This window comes from Nicotiana sylvestris, chromosome 11, assembly GCF_000393655.2.
Source record: "Nicotiana sylvestris chromosome 11, ASM39365v2, whole genome shotgun sequence".
In the NCBI taxonomy this organism is placed as follows: Eukaryota; Viridiplantae; Streptophyta; class Magnoliopsida; order Solanales; family Solanaceae; genus Nicotiana; species Nicotiana sylvestris.
In genome coordinates, this window is record NC_091067.1 from 6,506,357 (window position 1) to 6,534,116 (window position 27,760).

At 37.2% G+C, this 27,760-nt stretch overlaps 1 protein-coding gene and 1 non-coding gene across 3 annotated transcripts; both read left to right on the plus strand.

Annotated features, from left to right (window-relative positions):
* The first annotated feature begins 16,071 nt into the window (after positions 1–16,071).
* LOC104243447 (eukaryotic translation initiation factor-like) lies at positions 16,072–23,628 on the plus strand. 2 transcript variants are annotated; one of them, XM_009798633.2, is made up of 9 exons: positions 16,072–16,462; positions 19,298–19,369; positions 19,628–19,723; positions 19,958–20,146; positions 20,645–20,742; positions 21,196–21,283; positions 21,393–21,743; positions 21,846–22,088; positions 22,177–23,628. In XM_009798633.2, the coding sequence occupies exons 1-9, from the start codon at positions 16,307–16,309 to the stop codon at positions 23,221–23,223; spliced, it is 2,340 nt and encodes a 779-aa protein (XP_009796935.1). In that variant the 5' UTR covers positions 16,072–16,306; the 3' UTR covers positions 23,224–23,628. The 2 variants fall into 2 exon arrangements, with proteins under 2 accessions (XP_009796935.1, XP_009796936.1); XM_009798634.2 differs by having other exon boundaries at positions 19,964–20,146.
* On the plus strand, positions 18,397–18,501 carry LOC138882497 (small nucleolar RNA snoR103). The gene has a single exon (XR_011404097.1). It is a non-coding gene; the product is annotated as a small nucleolar RNA snoR103 (small nucleolar RNA).
* Positions 23,629–27,760: the final 4,132 nt, after the last annotated feature.

The window sequence follows — 27,760 nt, forward strand, 5'->3', positions numbered from 1 at the left end:
TGTAAAGATCGCTTCTTTCTTTAGATTTTTTTCTCTCACTTTCTTTCTATGAGTAACTCAATTATTATGCCAAAGAGGAACTATAACATGATTCCTAGACAAATGTCGTTTAAGCGAAGGAAATGTTTTTTTTTGGTAATAAACGATTTATTCATACAACAACTAAGAGTTGTCACACCTCCTTTTTCACCTTTGCCCGCAGGGGCGTATGAGAGTTTTTCCAATTAAAGGACAATCGAAACAGGATTTATTATTTAATTCAGAGTCGCCACTTGGGAGATTTATGATGTCCCAAGTTACTGGTTGAATCCCGAATCGAGAAAAAGATTGACTCTGTATTACAGTCCGCGAACCAGAAACCTAAGTAAGGAATTCTGTTAACCTGGGAAAAGGTGTTAGGCGTTCCCGAGTTCCGTGGTTCTAGCACGGTCGCTCAACTGTTATATTTGGCTTGAATTATCTGATTTTAACAATTATGAACTTATGTGCAAATTTTTAACTCTTACCGCTTTTATTACTATTATTATTTTAAAAGAGAATTGCAACGTTATTAAAACACGTTTTGAACCACGTCACATTGTAGACACCGGATTTTTGACCCTCCCCGAGAATTTTCACATTTTTAGCGTGAATATGTGAAATTGGGTCTAATATAGCCATTTTAACTATTTTACTTTATTTCGTTGCAAAAAGAAAAAATCACAAAAATACATATATAAATTTTAGTTTATGTATTTCTCATAAACTTGAAAAAATACAAAAATTGTACTTTATTTTGGTACTTTATATAAATTCGAAAATTACAAAAAAATATAATTCTATTAATGTTTTGTAGTCATTTTAATTTTTGAAAAATACAAAAAATATTACTTTATATTTTATCCTTACATAAAAAACGAAAATTACAAAAAAATAGTTTTATTAATATTTTGTAGCTATTTTAAATCTTGAAAAATATACTTAAAAAGATATAGTTTTGTTTAAATATTAGTCTTATTTTTGTTAGTTATTTTGCTTACATAGGACTAGTTGAGCAACGTCGTGTGCCTATTTCTCGGGTCCGGGCAAAAGAATAATATTCGGGTTCAAACTACCCGATTTTAGGCCTAATTTTCGGACCTAGCCCATAATAAACCGAGTCCATGACACATGGGTAACCCCACCACGCGTGGGGAACATAAGCCTCGAACCCCACCACGCGTGGGGCTCATTTTTCTGGGCAAACCCATTACAAAACACACGGACAAAACATTTTGAAGGGGGGTTCTGAAATTTTTTGCACGGGTACTGTTCACGCTTCTTCTTCCTAAAGAAGAAGAAGCAAAAAACCCTAGCAACTGAAAAACCAACACCCCAAAACCACCATCAACAACCCTATTGTCACCCACCGGCGAACACCACCAAACGACCACTCCGTCACGACCCCTCCAGCAGCACCAAACAGACCCTTCCACTGTTCGAGTTTCTTCTTCCTAAAGAAGAAGAAGAGAAAACCCTACTCACTCAAACGACCACCCCGTCTCCTCCCAAACTCCATCGCAACCAGTCCGTCACCTTCCCCATCTTCTTCCTCCTCAAGAAAACCTAGGAAAAAACCCTAGTGACCATAACCCAAAAACCAGCAGCTCCCTCATCGTCGTCACTGCCCCGGTCGGAACTCCACCTCCATCACCACCTGCCGTAACAACCAGCACACGACCCCTTTCGTCGCCGGAAAACCAGTAGCTCGCTTTCTTCCTCCATTGAAACCAGCTTCATCCTCACGTTCGGTGACCACAACCAGCCTCCCGTCACACCAACAGGCCCCCTTCTCCCGTAGTCCAGCCAGTAGCTGAACCAGCCACCAACTCCCAGTCGACCAGCGGCGAAAACAGCCAAGAGGAGCAGCGAAAATCAGCTGCAAATTAGCAAACAAAATGCTGCCAAAATAACCCGAAACAGCAGCTCCCATCACTAAAACACAAGAGTTTCAGTCGAGGTTCGAAGCTCCGCCGTGGTTCTGTTCGTTTTTGGGTCTTAAAGCTGTCAAACAACCAAGGTTCAAATTCATTCTTTTAAGGTTAGATTCTTACTCGTCTTTCTTTTCAAATTTCGTGTAGTAAATTTTGATGAAATGAAGTTATATGGTAGATGGGTATTTCTATCCTCTCTATGAGGCTTGAGATAGTGAACATAGCCTTCTACATCCTTTACATGAGCGTAGATTTTGAAAGAGAACTATTCTGCTAAGGCTCTTTTTTTTTATTCTTATTTATCGTGACTTCTTTGTTTCTGGGGTTAGATGTTCTAATGCTAGAGTAGGTAACTTATTTGGCAGATGGATTGTTTCTCTTTGCTTTTTACCTTCATACATATACACCTCTTAAATTATTTTAATTAGCTCAAATGAATTTTGCAAAGTTTTTATGTAGTAATAGTGTTTAGGAATGGCACAGTGATATTTTAAAGATGTTTATGTCTTAAATGACTAATATATGTTTTAGTATACTTTGTTCCTTTCGTCCCTTGTGTAAATTAAGTTGTAGGGACAAATTTCGATAAACGTGGTTATTTTATAAATTAAGTTATATATAAATGACTATATACGTAGTTATTTTAGCCTTGTCCTGTTTCTAAAAGAAAAAAAAAGGAAAATAAATAAATAATAAAAAATGAGACGAGCCTCGCCAAAAATAAAAAAAATACAAGCTGCGGGGCCCTCTAAATGTATATATTAAATACTTAGATTCCGGGACGGGCCGTTTAGCAAATTTCACGGCCCTACCCAAAAATAATAATGCGCTAGTTGCTTTAGGCGCGCCTTCAATAATTTATTATCCTTAAACTCGGGTGTGCATTTATGTGACCCAAATCCAAGTCTCAACGAAATCGAAATGTGTCTCTAATCACGGGTACATTGACTGTGACGTGGTCTGAGATGCATTTCCATGACGTTGCAAATTCATTTTTAAAATAATAAATGGGACGAGCCTCGACAAACAAAAAATGCAAATTGCGGGGCCCTCAGTAAATACTTGTTTAAAATTACTTAGAATTCAGGAGGGTCATCTAGCGAATTTCACGGCCTTCCCCAAAATAATAACACGATAATCTCTTTAGGCGCGTGTTTAATATTTTACTTTCTTAAGCCTGGGTGTGCATTTCATGCGACCCGAATCCAAATCCCAAAACATCAAATAAAACGTGTTCCGGATTGTGGGTGCATTTCATGTGACGCAGTCCAAAGACGTGTTTTAAGCGATGTTCACATTTCTTTTAAAAACAATAATAATAAAGCGGTTAAAAGATAAAATTTGCACATAAGTTCATATTTGTATAAAATCAGATAATCAAGCCGAATATAACAGTTGAGCGACCGTGCTAGAACCACGGAACTCGGGAATGCCTAACACCTTCTCCCGGGTTAACAGAATTCCTTATCCAGATTTCTGGTACGCAGACTGTAATATGGAGTCATTCTTTTCCTCGATTCGGGATTAAAATTGGTGACTTGGGACACCCTAAATCTCCCAAGTGGCGACTCTGAAATAAATAAACCAATCCCGTTTCGATTGTCCTTTAATTGGAAAAAACTCCCTTGTGCCCTCGCGGGTGCGGAAAAAGGAGGTGTGACACACATCAATGCACCCATGATTTTGGACACGTTTTAACATCGTTGAAATTTGGATTTGGGTCGCATAAATGCGCACCCGACTTTAGGGAAGTAATGTTATTAAAAGCACGCCTACAATGACTAACACGTTATTATTTTGGGGAAGGCCGTGAAATTTGCTAAACGGTCCATCCCGAATTCTATGTGTTCATTACCATTTATTAAGGGCCCCGCAGCTTGTGTGTTTTATTTGACGAGGCTCGTCTCATTTTTTTATTTAAAAGGGTAAGCTAAAAGCAACTATAATTTGCTATTTTTATTGTCTCTAAAGTAAAAGAAGAAGTCCTAATTAATTTGTTTTAAGAGCTATTTCCCCTTTAAGAAAGAAACTTATAATTAATCTGCATCGGGCCTCCAAGGCCTACCCGTGGGACAGCCAGCTTTCATCTCCAAATCCAAGCACAACTTTCCTGATCAGTTAACTAATTAACAATGATTACAATTATTAGCTTAATAACACATTACCATTAATTTCCAATCTCGTTTTAACTATTGACAATTGTCTATTACTATCAGATTGAAAACATGTACCATAACATTATTACTACAACTAAAATATATTACTTGTCTAAACTACAACACTCACTCATGACGATATTGTCTAAAACTTACATAGATATACACATTATAAAATATATAAAAGAGAATTTTATAAGAATACATAGATACAAGTTTAATTCTTAACAAAATATGAATAACGAATGCACTCTTAATCAATAACCACATTTAAACCCATACTTACTGATTTCAGCTCAATTTTATTAGTACAAGTGAAATTCATGAATTCCAAAAACACTTTCCTATTTCAGCTTGCAGCTTGCTTCTAATTTCAAAAATTATACTACAAAACAAAACTAAACCAATATGACTATTGCATAATCATATTTCAAAATTCAAACAGTCCCGGAATCAAGCAGCCCAAACAACTTATAAATAGTCCTAATTATACAGTCGTCTATTATTCATGTAATATAAAACAGTCCTAGTTCAAATCTATGCAGTCCATATCATGTTAACAATCCAACTGGTTAAAAACTAAATAAGTACAACATTTAACTGACTATAACTACAAGTATTCAAATGAACTCGACTATGGCATAAAACTACATTTTTCACTTCAATGTTGAACTTACATCAAGGGAATTCGAAGCATGTACCTGGAAAGGTAATCGAGAAGATGGAGAAGTTAGCAAATAGAAGGGAAGTCAGCAGCAATCAGAAGTTCAAACAGCAACCCACACAACTACTTTCAGCCCAAAAATGAATCATAGATTGCAGGAAAGTTTTTAAATCAAACAGGATAGGTAAATCAACCCAGGGTAGCACCCAAAATCAACCAAAATCACCCAGCAACAGATCAACTGGACCTTAAATGACTCGATTTAAACCTAAGATCCACATGAAATAAAACCAGTAACTTCCAGAGTAATTCAAACGTCACCAATATAGCTTGGAATCGAAACCTTACACATTAGAAAGTTTCCAACAATCAAATCCCGAGCAAAATAGTCACTGAACTCGAATTTGAACTACAAAATCCACTGGAACAGTTATTCTCTAAAAGGGTCCTAAGACTGACTCTCAAACTGATTCAAATCTCTCCAGTTATACCCCTTTAAAAGAAGAAACTGAATACTGAAGATCTTTTTTCTTTTTAATACTGATTTCCGAACTAAAAAAACCTAAACTCCTTTCACTTTCTGGAAAAAAAATCTGATCAAAGACTCCTCCCTATTGCTCTCAATATTTTCTGAATCTTCTCTCTCTCTCTCTCTCTCTCTCTCTCTCTCTCTCTATTATCCAAAACTGATCCCCCTTTTAACTCTGTACATGCCCCTATTTATATACAAACTACAGCCCCTTTTACAGCTCTTAGGAGCACTCAGCCCCGTCAATTAAATATTTTTCCCATGATATTCTCTAGAACTCCACTAGGGTCTATTTTGTCACCCATTAACCCTTGTCTTTCCTTTATTTTATTCAATGGTACATATATGCCTCCCCATGCTATTGCTGATTCTCATCCCACTATTATGGGACAATACACTAGTTTAATGGTTATATTGGTACCTTTACTGTCAGACCACTCTCATTAACCATTTCAAACTTCTCAAATCCCAAAATATCCTCCTGAATGCCCTGAACTACTATCCTACCTCAACCCCCCTTTCAATCTGTACCAAATCCATCAGCTATAACTGATTCAACTAAGTTAGAAATCATAACCACTGATCAACTAAAGGTTGAACTTAAACACAAGTTCAATTCCCTCGGACTCCAAACTCAAACAGAACCACATTCAGCTTCAAACCAATAAACTCACACGACAATTGAACTCATATCAGAACGAACAGTATTGCAACGAAGATGACGGGTTTAGGGATTCAGGGAATAGACTAATACAATTCTACACTAAACCTAAATGCGAGCAAATGAAACTGTAAACACACTGAATGAACAACTGAATTCATATGCCAAGTCACGTCACGGAGTAGGGGACCAAACATTACACAAAGATGAAACAATTTGGCATAACAGTAAATGATTTGACCAGAAATACTAAACTACAATTAAGCCGGATTGATCGACAAAACTATTTAACCACATGTTGACTGATAGAAGACAGCTGGACCAAGAAAAAGTCCGATGGAGAAGAAAGAAAGGAAAGTAATTGAAAAAAAAATCATAACTATAACGAATCGCAATCAGACAAACCATGAAACAATAAAAGAAAAGGTAAAGAAAAATACTTTAGAATTTCGGTCCCAGTTCCCGTTTGTTTTAGTTGAAACTCTCACTTGTGTTTGAAGCCGAGACGGACCTTAATCGAATGTTCTCGACTGAGAACATACTACTAAGGTCGACCACGACCTCAATCCTTTCACTTTAGGGTTCGCTCTTCGTTTGAGATTCGACCAACTCCGCTCTAATTCAAGCAAAACTAGTAGGGGACTTGGGACGAGGGTGGGCTAGTGGTCAGAAGGTGTGAGTTTGGGAGGGTTTAGGTTAGGCGCCTCCACCAGGGGATCTTGTGGCGGTGCTAGGATTCTTGGCTCAAAATCAATATTCGAGCGGCTGGGGACTAGATTCGAAGGAAGGGGAAGGTGGATTTGGAGAGAAGAGGTCAGGGCGGAGCTGTGGTGTGAAATTGGGGGTCATTGGACGAACTAGGGTTCCGGCCTTATTTTCGATCTAATATTCAAAGAAAACGGCTGGGATTCGAGGATAAGGGTTAGGGGTTCTGATTGGGGAGGTCTAGGGGAATCAGTGGTGTAAAGATGAGGTCGTTTGGACCACCGGAACCGCCGTGAGGCAATTTCCGGTGGGCGGAGCACGGTGGTAAGAGGCGGAGGATCTGTTTGGTCTCTGAAGCTCAGAGACGAAGAGGTGAGGGGGGGTTGGCTTGGGGGGGTGGGGTATGGTTTGGGAATATATAGTGGATGAAAGATTCGATCCAGTTCGTTAGATTAATTAAAATTAACGGACTGGATTAAACACTTAATAGAAATGACATCGTTTCTTTTAGGCAGGGGTTGGGTCGGTTTGAATGTAAAGCGGGTTGGGCTAGACCGGGTAAGGATGGGGTGATCTGGACCGTTGGATCAAGTCGTATCAACGGGTTGGATCTATTATCCAGATACGACATCGTTTGGATATATCTGGGACCGGCCGGTTTGGGACTGGATTGGGCGTGTGAGGTGTGTGAGAGTTTGGGCCTGATTGGTTCAAATTAAGGGATGGCCCAGTCCGATTTCATTTCTATTTTTTCTCTTACTTTCTTTTACTTCTTTAAACTAATTTTTCAAAATTAAAAACCTAAAAATCCTAAATTAAATTATAAAATCGACAATTAACTTAAAATATTAGTTCTTAATAATAATTATCACACGAAATTAAACACCAATAAAGATAAAATCACACAATTTGGACATTAAATGCTAAAAATGCAAAGTACATATTTTTGTGATTTTTCCATTTTGTAAAACAAACTTGATTGTTTAATTAATTCCTAAATTATAAAATTAAATCCTAAATGCACATGCAACACATATTTTTGTATTTTTCTTAATTACAGTAGAAATAAATATGCACAGACAAAATACAAATAAATCACAAACAACACAAAACTATTTTATTTTGAATTTTTGGGAGTAGTTCTCATAGGGCAAAAATCACGTACTCACAAGAGTTATTACAACTAGAGCTCAGTCTAGGTAATATAGTGCCTAGACTGTCTCTTTTTAGTACATGAATAACAAAAAAAGGCGGAACATAATAAGTTTGCAAAGTACAAAAAGTGTCCAGGCTGCAACCATTTTTAGCTAACAGGTCCGCTACTCCATTAGCCTCTCTAAAAACGTGCTTCAGTTGTGGATCATTCGCCTTTCGTAATAGGTATCTGCAGTCATCAATCAAATTTTGGTAGAGACAGTTATTAGATTTTAGGAGGTTTAATAGTTCCAAATAGTCCGTCTCTATTGCTAGTGGAAAGAGTTTTTCTGTCAGTGCTAGTTTGACTCCATGGAGGAGGGCCATGATTTCCATATATATGTTAGTAGCATGGTCGAATCCCATATTGAACCCTAAAATCCATCGACCCCTTTCATCTCTAAACACCCCTCCTATTCCTCCCACTCTTAGATTTCCCACATAAGAGCCATCGATATTAAGTTTATAAAAGCTGGGGTTGGGTGGTTCCCATTTTACAAGGATAGTTTTCTTGGGTGGTTTTAAGCAACTATTTTTTGCCATGTAGAGGAATTCCATGGCTTTACTGATAGGTTGACTTTTGGTGATAGGGTTTTTAATTCCTCAAAAGAGGATCCCATTTCTGAAGTTCCATATATGCCATAGGAGGAATGGGAGAAAGTCTGCCCAACGTAGGTAATTGTTAAAAAAAACCTGGACAAGAGTTGATTTTTGAGCCAATTATGTAGGGTATTTTTTCCTACGGGATTCTGAGAGAAAGGATGTTTTATATTGATTTGATCCCAGATTTGTCTAGCGTAATTTCAACGGAAGAAGATATGTTCTATGTCCTTAATTTCCCTGTTGCAAATGTTACAAGTGTCTTCGTGGCAAATCCCTCATTTTTTTAGCATGTCCTTAGTGGGTAACCTATCCCAAAAGATTATCCATAGGAAATATTTTAATTTGTTTAGGAGGTTGATTTTCCAGAGCCAGGCTAAGTTTTTCCCATTGCCTATGGATTCTGAGACAACTTCATATGCAGCTTTAACTGAGAAATAGTTGTGACCCTTAGAGTTCCAAGTGTATGAGTCCGTAGTGGGTCTAGTTTGTTTTATGTAGGTGCAGTTTATCTTAGATACTATGTCCGGGGGAGGTTCAAATAATAAGTTTCTAAGGTCGAACATTTCGTTTTTAATAACGCAAGAGAGATTTTGGTCAAGCTCTCCAGCTGGGATGGGGCCCTGGATGGAATCTCTAAGTGCTCCTAATTGACTTATCCATTTATCGTGCCACAGGTTAATGGTTGTTCCATCATCTACTAGCTATTTGGTGTTGACGTTGCAAATTTAAGCACCCTCCCTAATTACTCTCCAAGTGTGGGAATCTATATTATTGCTTTTCCTATGGTTATATTTACTATATATAGTTTTTGCCCATAGGTCATCTTTCTCTTTTCTATATCTCCAAGATAACGCTGCATTGAAAGGGGAGTTTTTCCAATGGGTGTTAGGAATACCTAGGCCCCCTTGTTTTTTAGGCATCATGACTATGCTCCATTTTACAAGATGGCATTTCTTTTTTTCCTCCGTGCTGCCCCACAAGAAGTTCCTTTGAATAGAATCTATCTTGTTGAGGGTTCCTTTGGGGAGATCATAAATCTGCATGACGTGGTTCGGGATTGCGGCTAGGGTAGATTTTATGAGGGTTGTCCTACCTGCCATATTAAGGAACTTAGTTTTCCAGCCTGTTAGTCTATTATTCAGCCTATCTAGGATAAATTGGAAGTTTTTTTGTAGGATTGGTATTGGGCATAGGGAAGCCTAGGTACTTACCGAAGTTATTAGTATATCACATTGAGAAGCAGCTGCTAATATGATCTTTTTGACCCGTAGGGGTATTCCCGGAGAACATAATTTTTGATTTTTCAAAATTGATTGATTGCCCAGAAGCATTGCAGAATTTGTTGATAGTGTCTATGATAGAGTTATAGCTCTTTTGGTTGGCTTCAGTTAGGAGGATAAGATCATCGGCAAAGAAAAGGTGGGAAAGCTCCAGGCTTTTGGAAGTTATTTTGACTGGAGTCCATCTACAATAGTCTATTTCATGATCGATTAACCTAGAGAGCATTTCCATGCAAATGATAAAAATATACGGGGATAGGGGATCCCCTTGTCGAATACCCCTAGATGGTTCATAAAAAACTATTCTTGATCCATTTATAAGTATAGGCGTGATAGTGGTAGAGATGTAGGACATTATAAGATCAACGAGGTCAGGAGGGAAGTTTAGAAAGTTTAGGGAAAATCTAACAAATGACCATTCAATTTTATCGAAGGCTTTTTCCAGGTCTATTTTAATCATCAATTTTTACTTTTTCCCTTTAGTTTTCCTGAAGTGGTCTAGGACCTCATTTATGATTAGGGCATTATCCGCAGCCCTTCTACCTTTAATAAAGCTAGTTTATGTAGGGTGGATGAGAGTGGGAAGGAGTGTTTTAATGCGGTTAGCAATAATCTTAGTGACGACCTTATAGGTCGTGTTACAAAGGCTTATAGGTCTAAACTGCCTGATAGTTTCAGCATTTTGACATTTAGGTATAGACAGACTAAGGTGTTATTCATGCTTTTAAGCATTTTTTTATATGAAAGAGTCTTGGCAAAAGTTAATGAGATGATTGCTTGTCTCCTTCCAGTATTTTTGGTAGAAGAAAGGGTGAAGCCCATCCGGCCCCAGAGCTTTATAGGGTTGAAAAAATCTAATGCCCTTTTTATTTCCGCTGTAGAGGGAATACTACTACGATATGGATGGTCTTAGTCACTAATTTTAGAATTGTAAGAGAGGTGTATATTATTAAGCAGAGATTGGTTATGACCCGTAGTATAGAAGTTTTTGTAGTAGTCAATAATAAGGTCTTTGATAGGTTTTTGATCTTGGAGCCAATTCCCTGTTTCATATTTTAAGCAAATAATTCTATTTTTTCTTCTTCTTTGCATGGTGGTGATAGGAAAAAATTTTGTGTTTGCGTTGCCATCCTAGATCCATTGAACCCTGGAATTGAGCTTCCAGAAATCCTCCTCTTGCCTGAGTACAATATTGTACTCGTGTAAGAGTTCGTTTTCTAGGTTTATGAGGAATTGACTATGGGGGTAGTTTTGTGAGGTCTGGATGCCATTTACTCTAGCTAGTATTTTGCTCTTCCGTTTGAAAATGTTACCAAAAATATTCTTGTTCCATTCAATAGCTTTTGAACATAAGTTATCTATGGCTTTAGTAATATTTGGTTGGTCAGACCAAGAGTTATCTACCAAGGCTCTAAAGGTGGGGTGGGAAAGCCACATAGTTTCTACTCTAAAGATATTGCTGTTAGTAAGGAAACTTCTAAAAAAATCTAGTTTGATTGGGCAATGGTCCGAGTGGCTTCTAGTTAGATGCTTGACATTAGCTTCTTGGAATAGTTCTAACCATTTCGTGTTCGCAATGCATCTATCAAGCCGTTCCATAATTACGTTTTTACAATTTTTGCTCTTGTTAGTCCAAGTAAACCTTGGGCCCTTAAATCCTAAATCCACAAGGCCACATTGGTTCATACAATCTAAGAACTTTGATACTCTATTGTAATTTATGGGTAAGCCTCCAAGTTTTTCCGAGGCACGAGTGACTTCATTAAAGTCTCCCACGACTAGCCATGGACCTTTATAGTTACTTGCTACTACTTTTAAGTTATGCCATAGAATTGATCTTTCTTCCAAGAGGTTACTAGCATAAATAATAGAACATAACCAATTTTTTGTTGAATTTCGTATCTTTACAATGGCGTGTATCTCCTGATCCGTTCCACTAATTTGGTCGACCATTGTGTCTCCGTTGTTCCACATAAGTACAATGCCCCCCGAGTTTCCATTAGTAGGCATTTAGATGAGACTAGACTATCCGAAATCCTGGACCAAGACATGGTGGTCCTCCATTTTAGTTTCCAGTAAGGCCACTATGCTAGGTCGATGATAATCTAGTATATCTCTAAAATCTCATCTAAATTCTACGCTATTTGCGCCTCGACAGTTCCAAATGATCATATTCATACTTATGTTTCTTCTTGATACTCCCCTTTCATGGCTACTGGTGGGACTGTGGCTGTTCCTTATGCTCTCCCATTGCATCCAGTAGTGAGTAAACATTATTGGGACTAACACCACTGCATGCTGGTAAAGGTTTGAGGGATTCACTTTCCTGATGGAGATAGAGCATTTCCTCAAATCCACTGGGCAACTTAAGATGAACTTTTTTTCTTTTCTTGCTTGGAAGGCCATTGTTTTTGGGTATCTTAACACTCCGTGCTCCACTATTCTTTCTGTTGGGATTTCTTCCTCTTCTTTCTCCCCTTCCATGAAAGTTTGGCTCGGATTTTGTAGTGTTAGAGTAGCCATCTGTGCTTGGCTCGAGCTTTGAAGGGGTGAGGGTGGTACTGTTCTGGGCAGCGGGGCTAAGGGGGTGCTGCTGCTGGGTTGAGAGTTTGGCTGGGCTAGAGTAGTTTGGAAGGTAGGAGCTAGGGTTTGGGGATTTGCATGGGACGGGTACATGGGGAGGTTGGGGTTGGGCATGCTGTACGTGGGTTGTTAGAGCCATACATGGGAGCTCCATGGAGATGGGTGTGGACCTAGATTCATTTGCATGGGGTGGGGCTGTTGGGGACTCATCCATGGGCGAATCATAACATTGTTTAGGCCTAGTTGCATCCCTTCCGTTACAATCTGTGCTAGGTAGGATGGATCCCCTATTTGGACTATAAGATCCCTCCCCTCTAGTTGTAGGCTTATGTTCAAAGCATGGCCCATGAGACCCCATTCCAACCAAGATTGGGGAGCATGGTCTGGTTGTATGGGCCTTGTAGTGAAGATCAGAGGGGTTTGGAGTTAGTTTGAGAGTTGTGGCCTCGTCCAAACATTTCTTCGTGGCCTTGGGTACCTCCTGTTGTGGTTGTATGGTAGCCTTGGCATCTTGTATTTTGTTTTTACTTTGGATTGAGTCTTTTGTAGTGTTGGAATCGTTACTAGTGGGTAAGTAACTATTTGTATCCGTTACTAAGGTAGTAGGGCCATTATGTGCTGCAAAAGTTTTGTCCATCCTAGGAGTCAAGATGTCTTGTTCATTAATGGGGTTATGACTTGAGGTTTACAAGGAATGAAGTTGATTTGTACTATGTTTTTGTTGTAGGGGGCTGAAGGCTTGCAGATGAGAGTTGGAGGTGTTAATTTGTGTGCTACTAAGGTTTTGCATTAATGAGGGGGATTGGCTATTTGTAGGTATATTAGAGTCTATATCCATAGATTGCTTTTTGTTGTTGTCCTTCGCTGGTACTACTGCTACAACTAAGGGGTTGTCATGTGCTTTTGTTTGGTAAGAATTATTGTCCAAGGGTGTATATGAGTTAATGGGGGAGTTAATGGTTTCTAGGTTGGTTATAGCAAGGTCCTTTATGTAAATGCAAGAGAAGGGATTGTCCTTGTGATGTTGATGTCTTGGGTCTTTAAGAAAAGTATTATACTTTTGTTGGCTTTGGTCTATGGAGGGACGGGGTGAGATAGCAGAAGACTCACCTAAAGGCTGAGTATTGTCCGGCGGATTTTGGCTTCCCAGGAAATGTTACCAATATTCGATTATCGACTTAGAGCTCTCAAGGTTGAACGTACATCATATATTTTTCATTTTTTTTTCTAAAATCAAATTCGTAGTTCTCTTTCCTTTAAATCATTCTATCAAGTTGGAGTTAATTCTTAAATTCCTATACACCAAAAGTACAAAATTATCAATTTTAAAATTATCATTTAGTTACTAAAAGAGAAAGACTTCTCAACACGACATTTGACGTTATATATAAACTTTGTGTTCACTCTAAAATTTGGATAATAATTAAATTTATAATATGATTTTAAGGATATGTGATTTTACCTAATATCAATTGACAAACATAAAGATAAATGATTCAAATTGATATAACGCAAACCAGTGCTTGGACAGTGCCCCCGAGCTGATGAACCCTCGAGCTTAATAAAATAGGAACAATTAAGAACAACAACTTGATACAAGAGAGGAATATTATATTGCCTTGATCTGTATGAATATGGTGCGTTGAGATTGATGGGAGGCACTTCATTTCCCGGGGCGGCTACGTGTTCGTTTTCGCCATGAAGACCAAGGCCGATACTCTTAGTGTGAGTGGGTACTGCCTGAGAGTTTGACATGTTGATTCCTGAAATCAAAAAATACTCACAAGAACAATCGTAAAAGTTGTGTGTGTTATGAAGGTTAATATATTAAGCAATCACTATTATCCTCAGCCCCACGGTGGGCGCCAAATTATTTACCCTAAAATTTGGATAATAATTAAATTTATATTGTGGTTTTAAGGATATGTGATTTCACCTAATATCAATTGACAAATATAAAGATAAATGATGCAAATTGATATAAAGCAAACTAGTGCTTGGACAGTGCCCTCGAGGTGATGAACCCTCGAGCTTAATAAAATTGGAACAATTAAAGAACAACAAGTTGATACAAGAGAGGAATATTATATTGCCTTGATCTGTATGAATATAGTGTGTCAGGATTGATTGGAGGCACTCCATTTCCCGGGGCGGCTACGTGTTCGTTTTCGCCATGAAGATCAAGGCCGAATCAATGTGAGTGGGTACTGCATCAGAGTTTGACATGTTGATTCCTGAAATCCAAAAATACTCACGAGAACAAGCGTAAAAGCAATGTGTGTTATGAAGGTTAAAATATTAGGTAAAATCACATATCATTAAAACCATATTATAAATTTTATTATTATCCGAATTTTAGGGTAAACACTTTGATAGTAGAATTTTAGAAAAACTTATATATCACCGTGACAAATATAAATACATAGGACAAAATGAATACTAGATAATAATAGATGAATAAAAATAAAAGATGTCAGTGTCTCACATATGAATTGAGTGAATCCAAGTTGAGCCCTACCAGTATAGGTAAAATTATTAAATGTCTCATGTCACTTTTACACAATATATGTAGATTATGTTAAAAGATATATATAACAACAACCCAGTATAATCCCACTTAGTGGGGTATGGGGTCTGGGGAGGATAGTATGTACGCAGATCTTACCCCTACCCTAGGGTAGAGAGACTGTTTCCAAATAGACCCCCGACATCTTTCCCTCCAAGAACTTCCCACCTTGCTCTTGGGAGACTCGAACTCACAACCTCTCGGTTGGAAGTGGGGGTTGCTTACCATCAGAGTAACCCCTTTGTTATACTAATATTACATTAAGCAAGTCATCTTATATTTGATGTAAACCTGGAGTAACAAACTTTCTGGTTTTCGTTTTAGTTGTAATTTCAAGTGCCATAATCTATATATAGAAAGTGACAATTTAAAAAAGACAATTGAAAATATTAAAATATAAGTAGATTATGTTAAATTAAACATGCATACATACTAATATTACATTAAGTAAGTCATCTTACATTTGATGTGCATGTGGAATAACAAACTATCTAGTCTTATCTATATCGTTGCTTTTATCGTTTTACTTGTAATTTCAAGTACCATAATTTCTATATAGAAAGTTAACAATAAAATAAGTGATAATTTAGATAGACAACCGAAATTGTCAAAATATAGGTAGATTATATTAAAACATACATGTATACTGATATTACTTTAAGTAAGTCATCTTATATTTGATTTACACGTACGTAGAACAACAAATTTTCTAACTTTATCTATAAGTTTTGTCGTTTTACTTGTAATTTCAAGTATCATTATCTTTATATAGAAAGTTAACGATAAACTGAGTGACAATTTAGAAAAAATCAAACAAAACTGTTATTGTATAACTTTTGCAAGCTAAAATTATTACTATCATCAATTCTTTCGAATCCACCACATTATACAAATTACTATATATATATAATTAATATCTAGATTATTTCTAATTTTTGACCTGCCAGAAAGTGTCTTTATAGTCAATTATATCAAAAACTTCATTGGCCCAAAAGCAAACTTTGAAACATAGCCCAAGGGCAAAATAGTCAAAATATTCACATATTTCCTAAAATGTACCCAAATAATGTCCATCAAAAAAATTTAAAATACCCAAAATACCCAAAATACCCAAAATACCCTTACACAAGGGTTTCCACTCTTTCTTCTCATAAACAGCCTCACCTTCTCTTCCCCTCATTCCTTCTCCTAGCAGAGAGAGGAAATACTCTTTCCTTTTCTCTCTCTAAAAAGTTTCATCCCTTTATATATATATATATATATATATATACAAATCTATCTCTATATTCACATTCTGTATAATTACACCTTTTTATATCAGTTTGGGTATTCTTGTTTTTTGGGTGGAGGATTTAAGATTTTTATTTGAAAGAGGTGTTCGAATTAATCGGACGGTGGAGAATTAATTGAGGTATGCAGGCTGATCAGACGGTGATAAGTTTGAGACCAGGTGGTGGTGGTGGTGGTGGTAACAGAAGCAGAGTGCTTGTGGGCCATTCATCTGCTAATTCTGATCTCCCTTTGCTTCGTCCACATGGCGGCGGTTCTTCCTCTCTTCCTTCTTTCAAGGTTCAATCTTTTTTCAGATCTGTGTATTTTCTTAAATTTTGATATTGTTTTGTGTAGTTTGTATTTGGGTATGTCTTTATTGAGTGTTTTCAGCTCCTTTTGTTATCTTAATGGCTTTTTTTGCTGTTTGTTTTGTGTGGTTAATCTTGATTTTTTTGAATCTGATATTGTTTTGTATAGCTTGTGTTTATGTATGGCTTTTTCATTGTGTGTTTTCAGCTCTTTTTTATGGCTTTGTTTTTGGGTTGTTTGTTGCTTTTTTGGTTATTTTTTTTTGAATCTGATATTGTTTTTGTGTAGCTCGTGTTAAGTCTTATTTACCAATATAAGGTTCGAACCCTGCCGTATGACAAAAGTCTGGTATTAAGTGAAGAAGGGTAGAGGGGTGGGCTCATTACCCACCTAGTTTAGAATTGAGCCCCACTAGCCTCGGAGATTTCTTGGATATCTATAAAGACAAAGGGTCTGTTTAATGGCAGATTGATTAAAGATCTGAGTAATTTTTTTAATTTGGATATATGGCTTTATTGGGTGTTTTCCGCTGCTTTTGGTTTGCTTGATGGCTTTGCTTTGTGTTGTTTGTTGCTTTTTTTTGTGAAGCTTTGATTTTTTTGAATCTGATATTGTTTTTGTGTAGCTTGTGTTAAGTCTTGTTAACCAATATATGGTTCGGACCCCTCCGCATAACAAAAGACTGGTATTAAGTGAAGAAGGGTAGAGGGGTGGGCCCATTATCCACCGAGCGTACAATTGCGCCCCACTATCCTCGGGGATTTCTCGAATATGAAAATGAAAAGGGTCTGTTTAATGCGGCAGAATCATTAAAAATCTGAGTATTTGTTTTTATATTTGGATATATGGCTTTATTGGGTGTTTTTAGCTGCTTTTGGTTTGCTTTGATGTTTTTTTTTTTGTTTTTTTTGTTGCTTTTTTTTTGGTGAAGCTTTGATTTTTTTGAATCTGATATTGTTTTTTGTGTAGCTTGTGTTAAGTCTTATTTGTCAATATAAGTTGTCTTATTCGCCTCAAGTGGCAAAGGTTGAGGGATTTGTGACTTAGGACACTGGTTTGCGTAGAAGGGTAGAGCGGCGGGGCCAATTATCCCCTTCTTTGGCTGTGGTTGGTGCTAAGAGTTGGCCCAGACTGATTTCTCGGTCATAAAATAAGTTGTCTAATGTTCTCGGTTTTTGTTCTTTTATGTCTGTTTATTGGCAGAATGATTAAAAGGTGAGTTTTTACATGTACAACTTTGGGAAAAATTGACATAAAAATTGATGATTTGTGGTTTATTCATGGGTGTTCTGGTTCTTGATGATTATGCTGGTATGTAATGGTTAAACGTTGTCTCATGTTTTTATGGATCCGTTTGCTGGTAGAGTTACTAAAATTGGATGTTTGCATGTGTAGTTTTGTTGTAATAAATAAAAGTTTTGTTTTTATCCGTGGATTTTCTTTTTCTTGATGATAATGCTGGTATCTGTTGTTACAGTAACGATTACCAATACATATTAGTCGCATGATCTTAATTATTTATCATTTTATGGTGTCTTTTTGATGTAGGGAGAGTAAAAATTAGATTTTACATGCATAATTTTTTAAATCTGTTTCTTGATGGTAATGGTGTTTTCTGTTATGTGTTGTGGAAAGTGTGACAGCTCATGACCTCTTGTTTGGGAATTCGCATAATTTATAGCTCCAATTCATTCTTGGTTGGGTATCCGTGTAAAAAATAGTTCTTGTTACTTCTTTCTCAAAAAAATTGAAAAATTAGTTCTTTTACTTATTGGGGTTCATTTGTGTTCTAGAATGTTTATTTTGCCTTGTTTTTTAAGTTGTGGAATTGGGGCTTTTAGATAGTGTGGAAATGTCCATGCACCAATATGTATTATTTCTGCAGTTATTCTTGTTTTTAACGTCCTAATTCTTGGCAGCTCACTTAAGATGTGTTTCTGCTGTAAATATGGACGGAGAAAAATTTGTAGGCTTTAGGTGGTCAACTAAGGAGTATTGGATTGCCCATAAAGACCCTACTAACATTGAATTCTTATTAATTGTGACCCATTGAAAGAAGTCCAGAGAAGCTATGCTGTTTATATGCACTCTAGTTATCATTTGGTTGCTTTTTTCCCCTGGTAAAATTGGTGTGCGTCATATAGTAGTAGAAATGCTGCGTGGCCTTTGGAGATCTTTATATAGGAGTTTAATATAGATGCTTTGAAGGAAGGGTGATTTGGGAAGACAGAATCACAGACAAAGTGGACCACTTGGTTATTTGCAGTAAATTCTACTTGCCGCTTGAGAGCTTGAGGAAGAAGCAATGTTTCCTTTTCTTTATATCTCAGAATGCTCTAAAGGAAACAGCTGCTTGTGATTGAGAATTATTTAGTCTTTCCCTGAGATTGATACTTAAGGAGCCCTTTGTAATGAGCTTGTTTATTGAATTGTGACCAGTATTTGATACCTTATTCCTTTTCTGCGTAACCATAATTGTCTAATCCTTTGTGAATATAGAGATCTGCTCATTGTTAAATCTGGCAGAGTGACCTCTGACCCATGGCTGATTCGACTATGTAGCTAGTGTGCAAATTCCGGATGCTATTAAGATCTGCTGTCAAATTCTTTTGCTTGATTTTACCTTAATTACACCATTCTCTTGCATATTCTGGCTTTTGCATTTGATCTTGAAGTATCTTTTTTTAACCAGCTCTCCTTACGTGGATGTTTCTATTGTGACCCATGGCATTTACTTGATAATGCCCTTTTCTTTCATTGTTGAGATTCAATTTAAAAACTCCCTTTATGATACATGTCTTGACTATCCTTTTATCTTTGTAGACTGGAGACTCTCGTTTTGAGGGACATGAACGCGTTAGGTATACTCGAGATCAGCTGCTGCAACTGAGGGAGGTAATATTCATATCTTTCTAGTTTTGGTTGATGTTGTTATTGGGCTTTAGCTTTTGCTAGTTAGATGTGGAATAACAAGAATGCCCTTTCTCCTACTAAGCCCCCTGCCCCAGCCACTAAGGATAGGAAAAATGAGGATTGTGTTTACCCCCCCCCCCCCAAGGGAAAAAAGAAAAAGTATGATCATTTTATGTTATATGTTATCCTTTATTTGCATCTCCTTATGGTTTTCCCTTTGGGTTGATTGTTCCCGCCTAGGTGGTCGACATTTCGGATGATATTTTTAGAGTCAAACAAGAAGTTGAATCTGAACTGTTTGGTGAAGATGCCAGTCGAGGTCGTGCAGACACTAATGTGAGTATCTGTTAAAAAGGTTATATTTTCCCCTTCTGATTTTTCTGATGACATGGACACCCCACCCACAATACACAGCACATGCACAAGGAAACAGAGTGGGCATGCTGTTCTTTTAGTTGTTTGTCCACACAGAAATACTTTCCCTTCTTTCATTTGAAAAATGTCTCTTTTTTGTCACTTTCAGTATGCAATTTTCTGTTGCCACACGTTGTCTCATTTGTGTTTCTATAGGTGCAGGTCCAGTCTCAGACTCGTTATTCTGAGCCAGACAGTCGTGATTGGCGTAGCAAGTCAGCACAATTTGCTGCCCCCGTGGATGACAGATCATGGGACGCGCTCCGAGAAAACAGAGAGTTTGGTGGCCGGCAAGAACAACTTAGCTCACAGTTTGCAAGAACTCAAATTTCTCCCAACCGAGGGGTACATCTTAATCTACTGCCTTTTGTATTGTTTCCAGAACACATCCGTTTCTTATGTTAAGAACCTCTGTTAGGAAAACTATCTGGCTTTTTTGCTACTACAAACCGGTAGACACCCTTTCCACGCTTTCTAAAGTCCCGTCTGAAAATGAGAGTGAAGAAAATGAAGAGAAGTTCATTAGTTAATCATTATACAATACCTTGCTCAAATGTAGTGGTGGACCAGGAACTTCAATAATTGGGCTATATTATTTCTTTGCAATTTACTCCATGTATGTAGAATTAGGTGGAAGTGATGCACTAATATCGTCTATTATTCAATTATTATAATAATTTAAAAGACAATTACTCGGATGAAGAGGATATGTCTATTTCTTCGCATAATTTCCTTTTAGTAATAGCAGGGGCATTGTTATGATTTTGAAAGAACTATATTATATGATATGACGCTATCTTCGGTTCTTGATCTCAGAAACCTTTATTTTTGCTTGTAAATCAGGGAGGACCTGCTCCTACACTAACCAAAGCTGAGCTGCCATGGTCAGCTCGAAGAGGCAATCTCTCTGACAAAGATCGCGTTTTGAAGACTGTGAAGGGGTAATTTTCTCTCTGTAATAGTTATGCATTTAACAATACATATTTGCTTATTCGTGGTTCATCTTTCTTTCTTTGTCTCTCTGTCTCGCTGTCCATCTCTTGGTCTCCCATATTCACTACTTTATTGCCTTATTTTGTTAATGTCTCGGTATCTCTTACATTTAGAACACGACACAGAACTTCCATTGATATGCTGTCATTTGCCCATTAAACTACTTCATCAGTGCACTGTAATTGCAGAGAGAAGATGTTAATATGCATTTATTCTGGATGCTTTATGCACGGGGTTCGTTCTTTCTCTTTTGTGTGTGTTTTTGTGTGTGAGTGACAAGTAAGGAAGGATACATGAGGTTCTTGGTTTCAAAAGTTTGATTATTCGAGAAACATTTACGGCATTATTTGGAGATATGGATTTTGTCTGACTCGTTGATTCCAACTAATATTGATTTGCAGTATACTCAACAAGCTGACTCCAGAGAAGTTTGATCTCCTCAAAGGTCAATTGATAGATTCAGGGATAACAAGTGCAGACATTCTAAAGGTCTGTCTTCCTTTCTCCAGGATACCCCTCTCTTTCGTTGTGTTTTTTGCTCACTTAAATTTTCCCTTTTCTGCCGTGGAAATTTAATGTGTTTTTATCTTCACTCCAGGGTGTTATTTCCTTGATATTTGACAAGGCTGTATTGGAACCTACATTTTGCCCGATGTATGCCCAGCTGTGTTCTGATCTCAATGAAAAGCTTCCTCCATTTCCTTCTGATGAGCCAGGTGGCAAAGAGATTACATTCAAGCGTGTTCTATTGAATAATTGTCAGGAGGCATTTGAAGGTGCTGCCAATCTGCGAGAAGAGGCGAGGCAAATGACAGCCCCGGAGCAGGAGTCAGAACGCAAGGACAAAGAAAGGTTGATAAAATTGCGCACTCTTGGCAATATACGGCTTATCGGAGAGCTTTTGAAGCAAAAGATGGTCCCTGAAAAGATTGTTCATCACATCGTTCAGGTTGTAATTTCTTGCCTTTTGCTCAGGTCTATTTGTTTCCATGCTGATTGCTGTCTTTAATACCTTGAACTGTACCTTGTCTTTGCTGGTTTTATTCAACAGGAGCTATTAGGACAAGATCCCAAAAGTTGTCCGGAAGAAGAGAATGTTGAAGCCATTTGCCAGTTCTTCAACACCATTGGCAAGCAGCTTGATGAGAACCAAAAGTCAAGGCGCATCAACGATGCGTACTTTAACCGGTTGAAGGAACTATCTACAAACCCTCAGTTGGTTCCACGTTTAAGGTTTATGGTTCGTGATGTGCTGGATTTACGTTCCAATAACTGGGTCCCTAGGCGGGAAGAGGTGACACATCATTCTATCATGTATTTGTTGCCTGTTCATGTCGTAGAATTATCTCTTGACGTGGTAATATTCTTTCCTTTTTGCACAGGTGAAAGCAAAAACCATCACTGAGATTCATACAGAAGCAGAGAAGACCTTGGGGTTGCGTCCTGGTGCCACTGCAAGCATGAGAAATTCTCGTGGTCCTCCGAGTCCTCAAGGCAGCTTGAGTCCTGGCGGTTATCCCATGAATCGGCCAGGGACTGGTGGTATGATGCCTGGAATGCCGGGAGCTAGGAAGATGCCCGGTATGCCTGGGATGGATAATGACAACTGGGAGGTTCCTAGATCCCGGTCGATGCCGAGAGGTAATGGACCAATGGTGCAGCCTGGTGGACGTGGTCCGCCACCACTGGTCGGCAAGTCGCCCTCATTGAACCCAAGGCTTCTGCCTCAGGGTAGTGGTGGCTTTGTGAGTGGTAGGCCTAGTGCCCTCTTGCAAGGTAGCGGTGCACCTCCTGCTCGCCCATTGGGCTATGGTTTTGGCACGGAGCCTGCATCACATGTTCCTGGACCAGCTAGACCTCCAGCAACTGTTTCTCCAGTAGCCGAAAAGGCACCCCAGGCTCCTGCGGCAAGGTCGAATCCTGATGAACTAAAGAGAAAAACAGTAGCTCTTCTGGAGGAATATTTCAGTGTTCGGCTTCTTGATGAAGCTTTGCAATGTGTTGAGGAACTCAAATCCCCAGCCTACCATCCTGAGGTTGTCAAAGAAGCCATATCAATTGGTCTAGACAAAAGCCCTCCACGTGTTGAACCAGTTGCACATCTTCTCGAATATTTGTTTGTTAAGAAGGTTTTTACCGCTGGGGACTTGGGCACTGGATTGTTGAACTTTGCCTCTCTGCTGGATGACCTTGCCATGGATTTACCAAAAGCACCGGCCAATTTTGGGGAGATAATTGCTAGACTAGTTTTGGCGGGAGCATTGGACTTCAAGGTGGTTAATGAGATCCTGAAGGAGGTAACTGATGATCTATACCAGAAAGACGTATTTACAGCTACAATGGGAGCTATTAGCTCTAGTCCTACAGGCCAAGCCGTGTTGGATTCACAAGCACCTGAAGTCGAGGCGTGCAAAACACTTTTCCAATAAAAGCTCAACTCTTCGTGAAGTGCGATTTTCTGTAACCTCAGTAGATGGAATGTACTCAAACTCACTTTTCAGCCTTTCTTGTTTATGCCCGGAGTAGAGCCAACTGAATCGCTGTTTATTGTTGAAGTTGGTGCAGTCAAGACCAGGTTGATGTCAAGTGAGTTGTATATTTTTCCAAGGTGAAAGTAGTGTGTTCAAAGAAAGATTTTGCCTTTTGAGATTGGTTAACCAAATTCCATAATTGCTCTAGGCAAAGAAGCCATTTTGTATTCCATTAGTTATTTATTTATTTTTCTCTTTTGACTAGTTAAATTAAAAGTTTTGTCAAACTTGTGAGTTCATACTGCAATCTGCAACTGCTTAAGCCTTTATTTACCATTTTTGAAGGAAGATTTGAAATCGTAACTGTCATCTGTTGGTGCTTTTATATTTCTGTACATCGGTATGCTCTCTGTTTGTCTCCAGAGTATGTTGTGTCCCAAATGGGAGCTTAGAGTTTATTTAGCAACAAACCCAGTGTGATCCCACAAGTTGGGTTTTGGAAGGGTGATGTGTACGTGTTGTTTTCGGTAGACCATTTCCGATAGACCTTCCGCTCAAGAAATGCATGTTTTCGGTAGACCGTTTCCGATAGACCTTCCGCTCAAGAAATGCAGGACACTTGATGAAAAAAGTAACTTATTGACAAACGAAAATGAACTTAAAAAGTAATTTTAGATTTAGTAAAGAGCTCAGACGCATGAAGTAATATCCCTCTCTATATGGAGATATTGCAATAGTTCCAACATCTATGTATTGTCTAAAAATTGCACATTTTGTATTTACCAAGAACATCCTAACATTGATGTTCCATTTCACCTTTTGAGAGTCAGTTAAGATTATAAATGGTGAAATTTAAGTAAATAAGGAGAGTATACAGACACACCCTTTGAATCACAAGTTAAATACATCCTATAATTTTGTACTTTATATATATATGTATGTATGCATGTATTAGGTACATTTTGTAAATTAAAAAAAACCATACTATTATATATGATCAATATCATATTATATTACAAGACTTATGTGTCTGATTACAATGAATGACTTGAAAAAAAGAGCAGCTCAGTCCACAATGCATTTCGCGTTCACACATGGTCAGGTGAATGGTCGTACCCCAAAGGATTACTAGCTGCTTTCACAGCTCAAACCCGTGACCTACGGGTCGCATGAAGACAACTTTACCATTGCTCAAAAACTCTCCTCCAATAACAATGAATGGCTTATATAATCAATAATAATATATAAATTGTTATCCATGAATAATAAGATATTCTTATTTAAAGTGTGTTTTTATATTTGTATTGCTCATGGAATACCTTATTCCATGTCTATATTGCAAAAAGTAATGCATAGATTTCTGCATAACTTAATATGAGTAAAATATTATTTAATATCGATAATCAAATATTGTATTAACTACGTAGGAATATTTATTCTAACTAAAAGCTTCATTAGTTTCACAAAATTATTTTTTCAATCCATTTAACTAAACAATGTTAGTATATTTTATGCTGGATTTAATTTTTTTCTCTATTTATAAAAGGGAGTATAAAAGCTGCAAATGTTCCAGCTTACTCCCGCCATTTCCACAGTGCGAGAGAGAGATGGAGATTGTGAGAGAGCAACCGAAGAGCGCCTCAGATGAATCCCTAAAACTGGCGATCGCAATGGCGCTCGTCCGATCAAAGCTTCTCCAAAAACCTCCGGCACCACCACCACGGCAGCCGCCGCCTTCTTCCTCCGCTGCCGTTCCTCAACCTGCCGCTCCTCCTCCTTACTCCGATGATGCTCTAAAATGGAAACGAAAAGTTCGATCAATCTCGTTTAATTTTTCGTTTTGATACTTTCACTTATCTCGTAGAAGTTGCGTGTGACGAATTTGAATTTGAATTAATTGTAAATTTTTGAATTATTAGGCAAAAGAGCGTAAATTAGAGATTCTCAGACTCAAGGAAGACCTCAAAGTTGCCGAAGGTTAGCCTTTTCATTTCCGTAATATTTTAAAATGAAAAATTCAACTCAGTTGTCATGTTATCTAGGGGTGTTCACGGTTCGGTTTGATCAATTTTTGATTAAAATCAAAACCAAACCAACTTAATTGGTTTTTAAAGTTTTAAAATTAAAATCAAACCAAATTAAATACAAACCATCGGTTTGGTTCGATTTTTCGGTTCTTAGTAAGCTAATAATAAGTCGATAATAGTGAAACAACACTATACAATAATCTGAAAATAATTTGCTAAATTTATGCTTTTTTATATATTTCTTTCGGAACTGAAAGTTTATTTACCTTTTTATATGAAAAGAATGAACAAAAAAACGAACTAAAAGTTTGCTTCTCAAGCTTTAGCCATTGTAGTCCTGCAATTTGAGTTTGCTTTCTTTACTTTTATGGTAGGATTTTTTTTAACTCTTCTGTTAGGCAAAAGTATGTGCGGAGGGTTAGAGAATTAAAGTCTCTTAAGGAAAAGAAAATTGGCCGATTCCTATTGTTTTGGGCTTAGGCAATCTTTTAAGATATAAATAGGATAAATCAAAATTCAAAATAACAATTAAATTGCATAAAATATTTAAAATTATTTAGAAAAAGATATTATATTGTATATGAATAATTATTAAATTTTGTATATAATTAATCAGTTTGGTTCGGTTTATTTTTCGATTTTTTTATAAAAGAACCAAAACTAAACCAAATATTATCGGTTTTTAAAATTTAAAACCAAAACCAATCCAAATCAAAAAAAATATCGGTTTACTTAATCGGTTTGATTTGGTTTTCGGTTTGGATCGGTTTTCCGTCAAACCGTGAGCAACCCTAATGTTATCAAACAATTAGTTATCAAATATCGATCTAGCTTCTAATTATCTGATTATTTTTCTATATTCCGAGTTCCGACCTCAATTTTTTTTAAAAACTTAATTACGTTTTTCGTTTTTAAATCAATATTGCAATGATAATAATAGTTTTCTGAGTTTTTTGCTAAATTTTTTTATTTCTATATATATATATATATTACGTGTTTTTTGTTCTTCGGTTCTTACTTTCTCAAATCCGAAACCAAACTTAAAAACCAATTTTTTTAATTCTTCAATCCGAAACCAAACAAAAAAAGTAAAAAACCAATCCAAAGGTTTGGTTCGGTTTTAATCCGAATAATGCATATATATTACGTTTTTTTTTTTGTTTTTCGGTTCTTACTTTCTTAAATCCGAAACCAAACTTAAAAACCATTTTTTTTAATTCTTCAATCCAAAACCAAACAAAAAAAATTAAAAACCATTCCAAAGGTTTTGTTCGGTTTAATCCGAATAATGCACATCCGTAATTCCCTCAACAAATTTGGATATTTTAACAGTTTGGAACTAATGACCTACTGACCATCCAACCTTTCCTCGAATTGTACCTCTGCCTATTAGACACGAGAGCTAATGCATAGACGGGACAACTAAACTTTTCAGAATCTCGTTTGCAAATTGCTATATAATTCCACTAACGGCTTTAGCCATCAATTATTCACAAAAGGTGTTTGATGTTAAACAAAACCCATCATTAAACAAGATAATGAATGGTATAAAGCCACATATTGAACAGTCACGTACAAAATATTAACCCGAGTTTTCGAGCACAAAACAGCTGGTGCTGTAGTTTCTTTTCTCCATTACTTATTAGAAGCATATTGATAACGCCCAACTATGCAATACAAAAAGCAGAGTCAAACCCACAAAGAATTAACCTATCAATAACTTTCGTTAGACTTACTAAATTCCACGGAATCAACTTCCCAAATGTTTGAATAATAGTGGAGGATATTTCTACTAACTACGAATGAATGTAAATAAGCAACTGAAAACTAACTATGATTGAGTTGTAAACAATTAAGATAAGGTTCTAAGGTTATGATTTCCCCTATTATTGGAATCCCTTCCGGTTATGTTTCACATAGATTCACCCAATAATCATCTCTATCAATCAAGAGCACTCTTATTACCGTAAATCTCTCCCGAGTAATCACGATAATTTACTAAACGCACTCTCCCGAGTTACGCTAGCTGACTTTATTTATTACAGCTCACTTTAGATTATACCCAAGGCTTCGTTATCCATAATCCCGCCATTAAACCCTCAGTTATTGATCCCTCATATACTTTGGGAGTAATGTTGTTCAACAATTACCTAAATATGCACTCTCTCCCGAGTTATGCACACTAAATAGGCACAACTAATTGAGGATCCTAACAATTAACTACAACATGCACGAAGTTGAACAAATAGAGATTTAAACTGGATAAATTATATTAACATAACAAAAATTTCATCCTTCAATAGGTTCCATCAAACCTCTCGACTAGGAAATTAGCTACTCATGACAAAACAAGATAAAACTACTAAATTATTCATAATGGGTAATTGCAAAAAAATAAAAGGAGATAGAAAAACCATGATGTTTGGTTGATCTTCTCATACTTGTTCTTGCCTTCAAAGTAGTCTAAA

Coding starts and splice junctions, on each gene's coding strand:
- LOC104243447 (XM_009798633.2), top strand. CDS start 16,307: ATGCAGGCTGATCAGACGGTGATAAGTTTGAGACCAGGTGGTGGTGGT. Junction 20,743..21,195: donor GTTTTGAAGACTGTGAAGGG/GTAATTTTCTCT, acceptor ATTGATTTGCAG/TATACTCAACAAGCTGACTC. Junction 22,089..22,176: donor GGGTCCCTAGGCGGGAAGAG/GTGACACATCAT, acceptor CTTTTTGCACAG/GTGAAAGCAAAAACCATCAC.